The 14,582-nt window shown below is 40.5% G+C and overlaps 1 protein-coding gene across 1 annotated transcript in view; it reads right to left on the bottom strand.

Moving 5' to 3' along the window:
* The window catches only part of LOC139406432 (receptor-type tyrosine-protein phosphatase eta-like), a 126,984-nt gene that overhangs the window by 66,863 nt on the left and 45,539 nt on the right, over nucleotides 1-14,582 (bottom strand). The window contains exons 2-6 of the mRNA XM_071149003.1: nucleotides 11,882-11,897; nucleotides 11,512-11,676; nucleotides 11,089-11,349; nucleotides 9,032-9,292; nucleotides 3,360-3,620 (exon numbers count right to left, since the gene is read on the bottom strand). Coding sequence (XP_071005104.1) covers nucleotides 3,360-3,620; nucleotides 9,032-9,292; nucleotides 11,089-11,349; nucleotides 11,512-11,676; nucleotides 11,882-11,897 — 964 coding nt within the window. The remainder of the gene's footprint in view (nucleotides 1-3,359; nucleotides 3,621-9,031; nucleotides 9,293-11,088; nucleotides 11,350-11,511; nucleotides 11,677-11,881; nucleotides 11,898-14,582) is intronic.

Raw genomic sequence — 14,582 nt, 5'->3', positions numbered from 1 at the left:
CACATGCTTTTTCAGTTCTGCACACACATTTTCAATGGGATTGAGGTCAGGGCTTTGTGATGGCCACTCCAATACCTTGACTTTGTTCTCCTTAAGCCATTTTGCCACAACTTTGGAAGTGTGCTTGGGGTGATTGTCCATTTAGAAGACCCATTTGCGACCAAGCTTTAACTGATGTCTTGAGACGTTGCTTCAATATATCCACATAATTTTCCTACCTCATGATGCCATCTATTTTGTGAAGTGCACCAGTCCCTCCTGCAGCAAACTACTCCCACAACATGATGCTGCCATCCCCGTGCTTCACGGTTGAGATGTTCTTTGGCTTGCAAGCCTCCCCCGTTTTCTTCCAAACATAACAATGGTCATTATGGCCAAACAGTTCTATTTTTGTTTCATCAGACCAGAGGACATTTCTCCAAAAAGTAAGATTTTTGTCCCCATGTGCAGTTGCAAACTGTAGTCTGGCTTTTTTATGGTGGTTTTTGAGCAGTGGCTTCTTCCTTGCTGTCAATATAGGACTCGTTTTACTGTGGATATAGATACTTTTGTACCCGTTTCCTCCAGCATCTTCACAAGGTCCTTTGCTGTTGTTCTGAGATTGATTTACACTTTTCGCACCAAAGTACTTCATCTCTAGGAAACAGAACGCGTCTCCTTCCTGAGTGGTATGACGGCTGCGTGGTCCCATGGTGTTTATACTTGCGTACTATTGTTTGTACAGATGAACATGGTACCTTCCAAACTTTAGAGTTGGTACTATGCATTGGGGCAGGTAGCGTTCTCCTGGCATCCTCCAAAACCAGATTTGTCCGTCGGACTGCCAGATGGTGAAGCGTGATTCATCATTCCAGAGAACATGTTTCCACTGCTCCAGAGTCCAATGGCGGCGAGCTTTACTCCACTCCAGCAGACGCTTGGCATTGTGCATGGTTATCTTAGGCTATATTGGGTTATCTTGTGTGCCCTACCACTTGGCGGCTGAGCCGTTGTTGCTCTTAGGCGTTTCCACTTTACAATAACAGCACCTACAATTGACCCGGGGCAGGTCTCTCAGGGAAGGCATTTGACTAACTGATAAGTTGGAAAAGTGGCATCCTATGACGATGACACGTTGGAAGTCACTGAGCTCTTCAGCAAGGCCTTTCTACTGCCAATGTTGGTCTATGGCTGTGTGCTCGATTTTATATACAGCTGAAGTTGGAAGTTTACATACACCTTAGCCAAATACATTTAAACTCAGTTTTTCACAATTCGTGACATTTAATCCTAGTAAAAATGCCCTGTCTTAAGTGAGTTAGGATCACCACTTCATTTTAAGAATGTGAAATGTCAGAATAATAGTAGAGAGAATTATTTATTTCAGCTTTTATTTCTTTCATCACATTCACAGTGGGTCAGACGTTTACATACACTCAATTAGTATTTGGTAGCATTGCCTTTAAATTGTTTAACTAGGGTCAAACATTTTGGGTAGCCTTCCACAGGCTTCCCACAGTAAGTTGGGTGGATATTGGCCCCTTCCTCCTGACTGAGCTGGTGTAACTGAGTCAGGTTTGCAGGCCTCCTTGCTCACACATGCTTTTTCAGTTCTGCACACACATTTTCAATGGGATTGAGGTCAGGGCTTTGTGATGGCCACTCCAATACCTTGACTTTGTTGTCCTTAAGCCATTTTGCCACAACTTTGGAAGTGTGCTTGGGGTGATTGTCCATTTAGAAGACCCATTTGCGACCAAGCTTTAACTGATGTCTTGAGACGTAGCTTCAATATATCCAAATAATTTTCCTACCTCATGATGCCATCTATTTTGTGAAGTGCACCAGTCCCTCCTGCAGCAAACTACTCCCACAACATGATGCTGCCATCCCCGTGCTTCACGGTTGAGATGTTCTTTGGCTTGCAAGCCTCCCCCGTTTTCCTCCAAACATAACAATGGTCATTATGGCCAAACAGTTCTATTTTTGTTTCATCAGACCAGAGGACATTTCTCCAAAAAGTAAGATTTTTGTCCCCATGTGCAGTTGCAAACTGTAGTCTGGCTTTTTTATGGTGGTTTTTGAGTAGTGGCTTCTTCCTTGCTGTCAATATAGGACTTGTTTTACTGTGGATATAGATACTTTTGTACCCGTTTCCTCCAGCATCTTCACAAGGTCCTTTGCTGTTGTTCTGAGATTGATTTACACTTTTCGCACCAAAGTACTTCATCTCTAGGAAACAGAACGCGTCTCCTTCCTGAGTGGTATGACAGCTGCGTGGTCCCATGGTGTTTATACTTGCGTACTATTGTTTGTACAGATGAACATGGTACCTTCAGGTGTTTGGAAATTGCTCCCAAGGATGAACCAGACTTGTGGAGGTCCACAAATAGTTTTCTGAGGTCTTGGCTGATTTCTTTTGATTTTACCATGATGTCAAGCAAAGAGACACTGAGTTTGAAGGTAGGCCTTGAAATTCATCTACAGGTTCACCTCCAATTGACTCAAATTATGTCAATTAGCCTATTAGGAGCTTCTAAAGCCATGACATCATTTTCTGGAATTTTCCAAGCATTTAAAGGCACAGTCAACTTAGGGTATGTTAACTTCTGACCTACTGGAATTGTGATACAGTGAAATAATCTGTCTGTAAACAATTGTTGGAAAAATTACTTGTGTCATTCACAAGGTAGATTTCGTAACCGACTTGCCAAAACTATAGTTTGTTAACAAGACATTTTTGGAGTGGTTAAAAAACAAGTTTTAATGACTCCAATCTAAGTGTACTTCCGACTTCAACTGTACCTGTCAGCAACAGGTGTGGCTGAAATAGCCAAATCCATTTATTTGAAGGGTTGTCCACATACTTTTGTATATATAGCGTATTTCTTAACACTTCTACATTCATGTGGATGCTACCATGATTATGGAAAATCCTGAATGAATCATGAATAATGATGAGTGAGAATGTTACAGATGCATAAATACAGTATCATACCCCCATGACATGCTAACGTCTCACCATTACAATAACAGGGGAGGTAAGCATTTTTGGAGGGAGGGGTATAATATGTTGTGCGTCTAAGTTCCTCACTCATAATTATTCACAATTCATTCAGGACTATCTGTAATCATGATAGCATCCACATTAATGTAGAAGTGTTTAGAAACATATTCTATTCTTATTTATAATAAAAGTGACTACAAGATGACATAATACATTATTTAGGGCAAAAATCTTCTGAAATGTCTCATTGCAGAAAGACATGGCAACTTTAAAATCATCACGTTCTTGGATCCAAACAAGTAACGTTTAAATGAATACAAATAGTATCTATGGCATTGAAACACTCCAACACTAAAGTATCTGAGTTACTTACTTGTATACTTAGAAACTGTCTTGCTCTGTCCTACAGTTGTGTTATCTCCAGCCACTGCAGTGACTGTGAAGAAGTACTGCACTCCAGCAGTGAGAGCAGTAACATTAAAAGAGGTTTCTGGGGTATTCTGACTGCCACTGGTATTGCCATCAGTCCATTCTACTCTGTAGAAGGATCTGTTTCCGAATGGTTCAGTCCAGTTCAGAAACACAGATGATGTTGTGATTTCAGTGGACATGAGGTTTCTGATGATTGCGGGCTCTGTGTGTGCAAGAAAGGGGGTTTGAGGAACAAAAGACAATACAGTGTCTTCAAATATTGACATTGACTGACTTGTGCAATCCAGCACACATTGTGAGAGAGTTTGTGTAAATCTCGACCAAACAAATGTCACTCAACACTAGTCTTTGATAAAAATACCATCAAATAAACAAGAACTTCTGAACAAAGATATGAAGCAAAACATGCAGTGTTTCCCCTATATTCATTTAGCAAATTGTTGCCGCACTCCAAAAAATATGATACAAAAAAATATATACAGTGAGCTCCAAAAGTATTGGGACAGTGACATATTTTCGTTTTGTTTTGGCTCTGTACTCCAGCACTTTGAATGAGGTAAATTTGCAGACAGTCAAATTTAATTTGAGGATATTTTCATCCATATCAGATGATCCGTTTAGAAATTACAGCACTTTTTGTACATAGTCCCCCCCCACCCTCATTTTAGTGGACCAAAATGTGTATTAAAGTAGTAAAATGCTAAATATTTGGTCCCATATTCAGAGCACGCAATGGCTGGAACAAGGTTGTGACTTTAAAAATGTGTTGGATGCATTTAATATTTGTTTTCGGGTGTGTTTCAGATTATTTTGTGCCTAATAGAAATTAATGATAATTAATGTATTACGTCATTTTGGAGTCACTTTTATTGTAACTAAGAATAGAATATACACGACATGACCAAAAGTAAGTGGACACCTGCTCTTCAAACATCTAATTCCAAAATCATGGGCATTAATATGGAGTTGACCCCCCTTTGCTGCTATATCAGCCTCCACTCTTCTGAGAAGGCTTTCCACTAGATCTTGGAACATTGCTGCGGGCACTTTCTTCCAGTCAGCGACAAGAGCATTAGTGAGGTCGAGCACTGATGTTGGGCGATGAGGCCTGTCTCGCAGTTTGCGTTCCAATTCATTCCAAAGGTGTTCGATGGGGTTGAGGTCAGGGATCTGTGCAGGCCAGTCAAATACTTCTACACCGATCTTGAAAAACCATTTCTGTATGGACCTCGCTTTGTGCACAAGGGCTTTGTCATGCTGAAACAGGAAAGGGCCTTCCCCAAACTGTTGCAACGAAGTTGGCAGCACAGAACCGTCTATAATGTCATTGTATACTGTAGTGTTAAGATTTCCCTTCACTGGAACTAAGGGGCCTAGCCCGAACAATGAAAAACAGCCCCAGACCATTATTCGTCCTCCACCAAACTTTAGATTTGGCACTATGCATTGGGGCAGGTAGCGTTCTCCTGGCATCCTCCAAAACCAGATTTGTCCGTCGGACTGCCAGATGGTGAAGCGTGATTCATCATTCCAGAGAACATGTTTCCACTGCTCCAGAGTCCAATGGCGGCGAGCTTTACTCCACTCCAGCAGACGCTTGGCATTGTGCATGGTTATCTTAGGCTATCTTGGGTTATCTTGTGTGCCCTACCACTTGGCGGCTGAGCCGTTGTTGCTCTTAGGCGTTTCCACTTTACAATAACAGCACCTACAATTGACCCGGGGCAGGTCTCTTAGGGAAGGCATTTGACTAACTGATAAGTTGGAAAAGTGGCATCCTATGACGATGACACGTTGGAAGTCACTGAGCTCTTCAGCAAGGCCTTTCTACTGCCAATGTTGGTCTATGGCTGTGTGCTCGATTTTATATACAGCTGAAGTTGGAAGTTTACATACACCTTAGCCAAATACATTTAAACTCAGTTTTTTACAATTCGTGACATTTAATCCTAGTAAAAATGCCCTGTCTTAGGTGAGTTAGGATCACCACTTCATTTTAAGAATGTGAAATGTCAGAATAATAGTAGAGAGAATTATTTATTTCAGCTTTTATTTCTTTCATCACATTCACAGTGGGTCAGACGTTTACATACACTCAATTAGTATTTGGTAGCATTGCCTTTAAATTGTTTAACTAGGGTCAAACATTTTGGGTAGCCTTCCACAGGCTTCCCACAGTAAGTTGGGTGGATATTGGCCCCTTCCTCCTGACTGAGCTGGTGTAACTGAGTCAGGTTTGCAGGCCTCCTTGCTCACACATGCTTTTTCAGTTCTGCACACACATTTTCAATGGGATTGAGGTCAGGGCTTTGTGATGGCCACTCCAATACCTTGACTTTGTTCTCCTTAAGCCATTTTGCCACAACTTTGGAAGTGTGCTTGGGGTGATTGTCCATTTAGAAGACCCATTTGCGACCAAGCTTTAACTGATGTCTTGAGACGTTGCTTCAATATATCCACATAATTTTCCTACCTCATGATGCCATCTATTTTGTGAAGTGCACCAGTCCCTCCTGCAGCAAACTACTCCCACAACATGATGCTGCCATCCCCGTGCTTCACGGTTGAGATGTTCTTTGGCTTGCAAGCCTCCCCCGTTTTCTTCCAAACATAACAATGGTCATTATGGCCAAACAGTTCTATTTTTGTTTCATCAGACCAGAGGACATTTCTCCAAAAAGTAAGATTTTTGTCCCCATGTGCAGTTGCAAACTGTAGTCTGGCTTTTTATGGTGGTTTTTGAGCAGTGGCTTCTTCCTTGCTGTCAATATAGGACTCGTTTTACTGTGGATATAGATACTTTTGTACCCGTTTCCTCCAGCATCTTCACAAGGTCCTTTGCTGTTGTTCTGAGATTGATTTACACTTTTCGCACCAAAGTACTTCATCTCTAGGAAACAGAACGCGTCTCCTTCCTGAGTGGTATGACGGCTGCGTGGTCCCATGGTGTTTATACTTGCGTACTATTGTTTGTACAGATGAACATGGTACCTTCCAAACTTTAGAGTTGGTACTATGCATTGGGGCAGGTAGCGTTCTCCTGGCATCCTCCAAAACCAGATTTGTCCGTCGGACTGCCAGATGGTGAAGCGTGATTCATCATTCCAGAGAACATGTTTCCACTGCTCCAGAATCCAATGGCGGCGAGCTTTACTCCACTCCAGCAGACGCTTGGCATTGTGCATGGTTATCTTAGGCTATATTGGGTTTTCTTGTGTGCCCTACCACTTGGCGGCTGAGCCGTTGTTGCTCTTAGGCGTTTCCACTTTACAATAACAGCACCTACAATTGACCCGGGGCAGGTCTCTCAGGGAAGGCATTTGACTAACTGATAAGTTGGAAAAGTGGCATCCTATGACGATGACACGTTGGAAGTCACTGAGCTCTTCAGCAAGGCCTTTCTACTGCCAATGTTGGTCTATGGCTGTGTGCTCGATTTTATATACAGCTGAAGTTGGAAGTTTACATACACCTTAGCCAAATACATTTAAACTCAGTTTTTCACAATTCGTGACATTTAATCCTAGTAAAAATGCCCTGTCTTAAGTGAGTTAGGATCACCACTTCATTTTAAGAATGTGAAATGTCAGAATAATAGTAGAGAGAATTATTTATTTCAGCTTTTATTTCTTTCATCACATTCACAGTGGGTCAGACGTTTACATACACTCAATTAGTATTTGGTAGCATTGCCTTTAAATTGTTTAACTAGGGTCAAACATTTTGGGTAGCCTTCCACAGGCTTCCCACAGTAAGTTGGGTGGATATTGGCCCCTTCCTCCTGACTGAGCTGGTGTAACTGAGTCAGGTTTGCAGGCCTCCTTGCTCACACATGCTTTTTCAGTTCTGCACACACATTTTCAATGGGATTGAGGTCAGGGCTTTGTGATGGCCACTCCAATACCTTGACTTTGTTGTCCTTAAGCCATTTTGCCACAACTTTGGAAGTGTGCTTGGGGTGATTGTCCATTTAGAAGACCCATTTGCGACCAAGCTTTAACTGATGTCTTGAGACGTAGCTTCAATATATCCAAATAATTTTCCTACCTCATGATGCCATCTATTTTGTGAAGTGCACCAGTCCCTCCTGCAGCAAACTACTCCCACAACATGATGCTGCCATCCCCGTGCTTCACGGTTGAGATGTTCTTTGGCTTGCAAGCCTCCCCCGTTTTCCTCCAAACATAACAATGGTCATTATGGCCAAACAGTTCTATTTTTGTTTCATCAGACCAGAGGACATTTCTCCAAAAAGTAAGATTTTTGTCCCCATGTGCAGTTGCAAACTGTAGTCTGGCTTTTTTATGGTGGTTTTTGAGTAGTGGCTTCTTCCTTGCTGTCAATATAGGACTCGTTTTACTGTGGATATAGATACTTTTGTACCCGTTTCCTCCAGCATCTTCACAAGGTCCTTTGCTGTTGTTCTGAGATTGATTTACACTTTTCGCACCAAAGTACTTCATCTCTAGGAAACAGAACGCGTCTCCTTCCTGAGTGGTATGACGGCTGCGTGGTCCCATGGTGTTTATACTTGCGTACTATTGTTTGTACAGATGAACATGGTACCTTCAGGTGTTTGGAAATTGCTCCCAAGGATGAACCAGACTTGTGGAGGTCCACAAATAGTTTTCTGAGGTCTTGGCTGATTTCTTTTGATTTTACCATGATGTCAAGCAAAGAGACACTGAGTTTGAAGGTAGGCCTTGAAATTCATCTACAGGTTCACCTCCAATTGACTCAAATTATGTCAATTAGCCTATTAGGAGCTTCTAAAGCCATGACATCATTTTCTGGAATTTTCCAAGCATTTAAAGGCACAGTCAACTTAGGGTATGTTAACTTCTGACCTACTGGAATTGTGATACAGTGAAATAATCTGTCTGTAAACAATTGTTGGAAAAATTACTTGTGTCATTCACAAGGTAGATTTCGTAACCGACTTGCCAAAACTATAGTTTGTTAACAAGACATTTTTGGAGTGGTTAAAAAACAAGTTTTAATGACTCCAATCTAAGTGTACTTCCGACTTCAACTGTACCTGTCAGCAACAGGTGTGGCTGAAATAGCCAAATCCATTTATTTGAAGGGTTGTCCACATACTTTTGTATATATAGCGTATTTCTTAACACTTCTACATTCATGTGGATGCTACCATGATTATGGAAAATCCTGAATGAATCATGAATAATGATGAGTGAGAATGTTACAGATGCATAAATACAGTATCATACCCCCATGACATGCTAACGTCTCACCATTACAATAACAGGGGAGGTAAGCATTTTTGGAGGGAGGGGTATAATATGTTGTGCGTCTAAGTTCCTCACTCATAATTATTCACAATTCATTCAGGACTATCTGTAATCATGATAGCATCCACATTAATGTAGAAGTGTTTAGAAACATATTCTATTCTTATTTATAATAAAAGTGACTACAAGATGACATAATACATTATTTAGGGCAAAAATCTTCTGAAATGTCTCATTGCAGAAAGACATGGCAACTTTAAAATCATCACGTTCTTGGATCCAAACAAGTAACGTTTAAATGAATACAAATAGTATCTATGGCATTGAAACACTCCAACACTAAAGTATCTGAGTTACTTACTTGTATACTTAGAAACTGTCTTGCTCTGTCCTACAGTTGTGTTATCTCCAGCCACTGCAGTGACTGTGAAGAAGTACTGCACTCCAGCAGTGAGAGCAGTAACATTAAAAGAGGTTTCTGGGGTATTCTGACTGCCACTGGTATTGCCATCAGTCCATTCTACTCTGTAGAAGGATCTGTTTCCGAATGGTTCAGTCCAGTTCAGAAACACAGATGATGTTGTGATTTCAGTGGACATGAGGTTTCTGATGATTGCGGGCTCTGTGTGTGCAAGAAAGGGGGTTTGAGGAACAAAAGACAATACAGTGTCTTCAAATATTGACATTGACTGACTTGTGCAATCCAGCACACATTGTGAGAGAGTTTGTGTAAATCTCGACCAAACAAATGTCACTCAACACTAGTCTTTGATAAAAATACCATCAAATAAACAAGAACTTCTGAACAAAGATATGAAGCAAAACATGCAGTGTTTCCCCTATATTCATTTAGCAAATTGTTGCCGCACTCCAAAAAATATGATACAAAAAAATATATACAGTGAGCTCCAAAAGTATTGGGACAGTGACATATTTTCGTTTTGTTTTGGCTCTGTACTCCAGCACTTTGAATGAGGTAAATTTGCAGACAGTCAAATTTAATTTGAGGATATTTTCATCCATATCAGATGATCCGTTTAGAAATTACAGCACTTTTTGTACATAGTCCCCCCCCACCCTCATTTTAGTGGACCAAAATGTGTATTAAAGTAGTAAAATGCTAAATATTTGGTCCCATATTCAGAGCACGCAATGGCTGGAACAAGGTTGTGACTTTAAAAATGTGTTGGATGCATTTAATATTTGTTTTCGGGTGTGTTTCAGATTATTTTGTGCCTAATAGAAATTAATGATAATTAATGTATTACGTCATTTTGGAGTCACTTTTATTGTAACTAAGAATAGAATATAAACTATATGACCAAAAGTAAGTGGACACCTGCTCGTCAAACATCTAATTCCAAAATCATGGGCATTAATATGGAGTTGACCCCCCTTTGCTGCTATATCAGCCTCCACTCTTCTGAGAAGACTTTCCACTAGATCTTGGAACATTGCTGTGGGCACTTTCTTCCAGTCAGCGACAAGAGCATTAGTGAGGTCGAGCACTGATGTTGGGCGATGAGGTCTGTCTCGCAGTTCGCGTTCCAATTCATCCCAAAGGTGTTTGATGGGGTTGAGGTCAGGGATCTGTGCAGATACTGTCAACTTAGTGTATGTTAACTTCTGACCCACTGGAATTGTGATACAGTGAAATAATCTGTCTGTAAACAATTGTTGGAAAAATTACTTGTGTCATGCACAAGGTAGATTTCGTAACCGACTTGCCAAAACTATAGTTTGTTAACAAGACATTTTTGGAGTGGTTGAAAAACGAGTTTTAATGACTCCAATCTAAGTGTATGTAAATTTACGACTTCAATTGTACCTGTCAGCAATAGGTGTGGCTGAAATAGCCAAATCTATTTATTTGAAGGGTTGTCCACATACTTTTGTATATATAGCGTATTTCTTAACACTTCTTCATTAATGTGGATGCTACCATGATTATGGAAAATCCTGAATGAATCATGAATAATGATGAGTGAGAATGTTACAGATGCATAAATACAGTATCATACCCCCATGACATGCTAACGTCTCACCATTACAATAACAGGGGAGGTAAGCATTTTTGGAGGGAGGGGTATAATATGTTGTGCGTCTAAGTTCCTCACTCATAATTATTCACATTTCATTCAGGACTATCTGTAATCATGATAGCATCCACATTAATGTAGAAGTGTTTAGAAACATATTCTATTCTTATTTATAATAAAAGTGACTACAAGATGACATAATACATTATTTACCATTCATTTCTATTGGGCAAAAATCATCTGAAATGTCTCATTGCAGAAAGACATGGCAACTTTAGAATCATCACGTTCTTGGATCCAAACAAGTAACGTTTAAATGAATACAAATAGTATCTATGGCATTGAAACACTCCAACACTAAAGTATCTGAGTTACTTACTTGTATACTTAGAAACTGTCTTGCTCTGTCCTACAGTTGTGTTATCTCCAGCCACTGCAGTGACTGTGAAGAAGTACTGCACTCCAGCAGTGAGAGCAGTAACATTAAAATAGGTTTTTGTGGTATTCTGACTGTCACTGGTTTTGCCATCAGTCCATTCTACTCTGTAGGAGGATCTGTTTCCCAATGGTTCAGTCCAGTTCAGAAACACAGATGATGTTGTGATTTCAGAGGCTGTAAGGTTCATGATGACTTCAGGCACTGTGCATGCAAGAGAGGTGGGTGGGGGAGAGAGAATAAATATTTCTGGAATTACTACAGAAGTAGGTGTTGTGAGTAAGAGCCATGAACATCAACATTGAAAGTTATATTGAGTCCAGGACAAGACAGGGTCAAAACCAGCCCTCGGTGTAAAATACTCACTTGTTGTGCAGCAGCAGTTGAAGTTTTGGTTTTTATTCAGGACATTGACTGTAGTTAAGTTGGAGGGAACTGAGGCATTGCCAGTGCTCAAGCTGCAGTTGGAATCTACCTGATCAGTACTGTCTATGTGTGTTACAACACCTTTGAAATTAGTACAGGGAGTGCCTAAAATGGTAGGAGAGTTCAGGGTAGAGGGAAACAAAATCAGGACTTATTTGGATATTATATACCGTACATGTTTGAATAACATGTGCCTTGGCTATGTTTCTGGAACGTTAAAATTAAGTGTACTTTGAATTATGAATCAACTATCTAAATAATATATTTACTTCAGATTCAAAATTCTACAAGTGGAAAAGACTATACTTACATTGAGCTTCTGAGCACTGTAAGGAAGAAAAGGAGGACAGTTAGCAGTCATACCAGTAGAGGTCAGAATTGTCTCAGAAAAGCGTTGTCAGAACACTAGTTGTCTCGTCATCGAGGGCCACATAGTATCTGCCTTCATACATTTCACATTAGGATTCTGTGCAGTAATACACAATACTCTTCTCTTGCTCTAATAGTCTCTACACAACTATTCAAACATAGACTAAATATGCATCCTCATTTGAGCATGTTTAGTAGGTTTGAGAAAAATACACACATAGAAGCACCCTTTGTCAGGAATCCAAAATCAGATAAAACATCAACAGCCATCTTCATAACTTGTTTATTTCGTAACATGTCAGTATAGCTACCGGTTCTCTAAGGCTATGGGTGGGGGAAACCTCTTCTCTCCAGTGTTATAGGCATGCAGGGACCTGTTGCTCAATCTCTGGCTCCTACATATTCCACAACCTGAATAAACTTTTTCTATGTCCCCTTGGGACAGCCAGGTCACGACACACACTCTGGAGGGGTTCTTTATCAGGGGTGAGGGTGATATGTGTAACAATATACATTTTTTGCACATCAGGAAGGGTTATTTACACTGCTGATGATTGTGAAAAACCATCCTGTTCTTTCCCTCTCCACCATGGTTTCCTTTATGCCATGAAATGCTACAGTGTTAAAAAGATCCTGTAATTGTACGATACACACAGACTACTGGTTGCAGTGAAAGTACAATAAACAACAAGTTACTGAATTGTGTGTATTTATGCCAACCGTCAGTGGAAGTGTTGTACCAGTTTAAAGGGAATCTGTTGTATACTTTTAGCCAGTACTCCTGAAAGTAGCGTCCATGAGCCAAAAGTGGTCCTCGAAAATTGAGTACTACATCACGTATGTGCAATAAGTATATGCTCCATCTATCTCACTCTGCTGTTTTCAATTTCTTTGTAGCTGTCACTCAAATGGTGAGGGTCTGAATCTCATTGGCTGGAACTCAAATTGCTAGGTGGCTGGCCCGCATGTGGGGAAATGTAGGGAAAATCACGCAGCACAGCTTCCATAAAAAGTCACTTTCAAACTAGGGATTTGGTGGCTAATTGACAGTAATTCTGGTCATAGATTATGCAAATTGACAAATTCCACCAAAAGCAGGGGGTTTAAAAAATACTAACTAGTCACCAAATGTAATGGAGCATGTCTTTAAGTGGTTGATTGTTAAGTTGTCAAAGGTTGAGCACCTCTTTTCACACTGTCAGTTCTGACATATTTGCAACGCATGTGACAATTACAGACCTGCACTGTTAAGGGGTTACTGTACATTTCACATTACCTTAATGGCAGTTAGTTGCCTGGAAGCTGCAGTGAATTTTGTACTACCTAACTAGCAACTAGCTGTCACTAAATTAAAACGTCACAGTAACTTAACCATGATTCTACATCTACATTGCTTGCTGTTAGGCGTTTTAGGCTGGGTTTCTGTATAGCACTTTGTAACATCGGCTGATGTAAATACATTTGGCTGAAATTTGATTGAATACCCAGTAACTGCTAGTAACTTATTTGCAATTAGCTGCCAATAACTTACTGTGCTTTAACTGAACTTTACTGATTACAAGATAAATTAAATTGTATTTATCACATGCTATGAATACAACAGGTGTTGTATGGTGAAATGTTACAGTTCAAGTATGAGTTAGAAAATATTTAATAAATAAACAAAAGTAAAAATAGTAAAATAAAAAGTAACACAACCAAAACAATAAAGAGGCTATATACAAGGGGTACCGGTTCCTTAGTCAATGTGCGGGGGTACAGGTTAGTCAAGTTATTTTGTACATGTAGGTTGGGGTAATGTAGGGGGGGGCATGTAAATAGTCCGGGTGGCCATTTGATTAATTGTTCAGCAGACTTATGGCTTGGGGGTAGAAGCTGTTAAGGAGCCTTTTGGTCCTTGACTTGGCGCTCTGGTACCGCTTGCTGTGCGGTAGCAGAGAGCACAGTTTATGACTTTGGTGATTTTCTTAAACTGCCTAGTATATAGGTCCTGGATGGTAGGAAGCTTGGCCCCAGTGATGTACTGGGCCGTATGCACTATCCTCTGTAGTGCCTTACGGTCAGATGCCGAGCAGTTGCCATACCAGGCGGTGATGCAACCGGTCAGGATGCTCTCGATGGGGCAGCTGTAGAACTTTTTGAGGATCTGGGGAACCATGCCAAATCTTTTCAGTCTCCTGAGGGGGAAAAGGTTTTGTCGCGCTCTCTTCACGACAGTCTTGGTGTGTTTGGACCATGATAGTTTGTTGGTGATATGGACGCTCTCAACCCACTCCACTAGTCTATACCGAACAAAAATATAAACGCAACATGTAAAGTGTTGGTCCAATGTTTCATGAGCTGAAATAAAAAGCACAAAAATTGTATTTCTCTCCAATTCTGTGCACAAATTTGTTTATATCACTATTAGTGAGAATTTATCCTTTGCCAAGTTAATCCATCCACCTGACAGGTGTGGCATATCAAGAAGCTGATTAAACAGCATGATCATTCCACAGGTGCAACTTGTTCTGGGGACAATAAAAGGTCACTCTAAAAAAATATGCACTATAACACACAGCACAATGCCACAGATGTCTCAAGTTTTAAGGGAGCATGGGATTGGCATGCTGACTACAGGAATGTCCAACAGAGCTGTAACC

Source organism: Oncorhynchus clarkii, chromosome 4, assembly GCF_045791955.1.
Source record: "Oncorhynchus clarkii lewisi isolate Uvic-CL-2024 chromosome 4, UVic_Ocla_1.0, whole genome shotgun sequence".
Taxonomy (NCBI): domain Eukaryota; kingdom Metazoa; phylum Chordata; class Actinopteri; order Salmoniformes; family Salmonidae; genus Oncorhynchus; species Oncorhynchus clarkii.
Note: the sequence above shows the minus strand (reverse complement) of the source record. Positions and strands in the feature narration are given on the sequence as shown.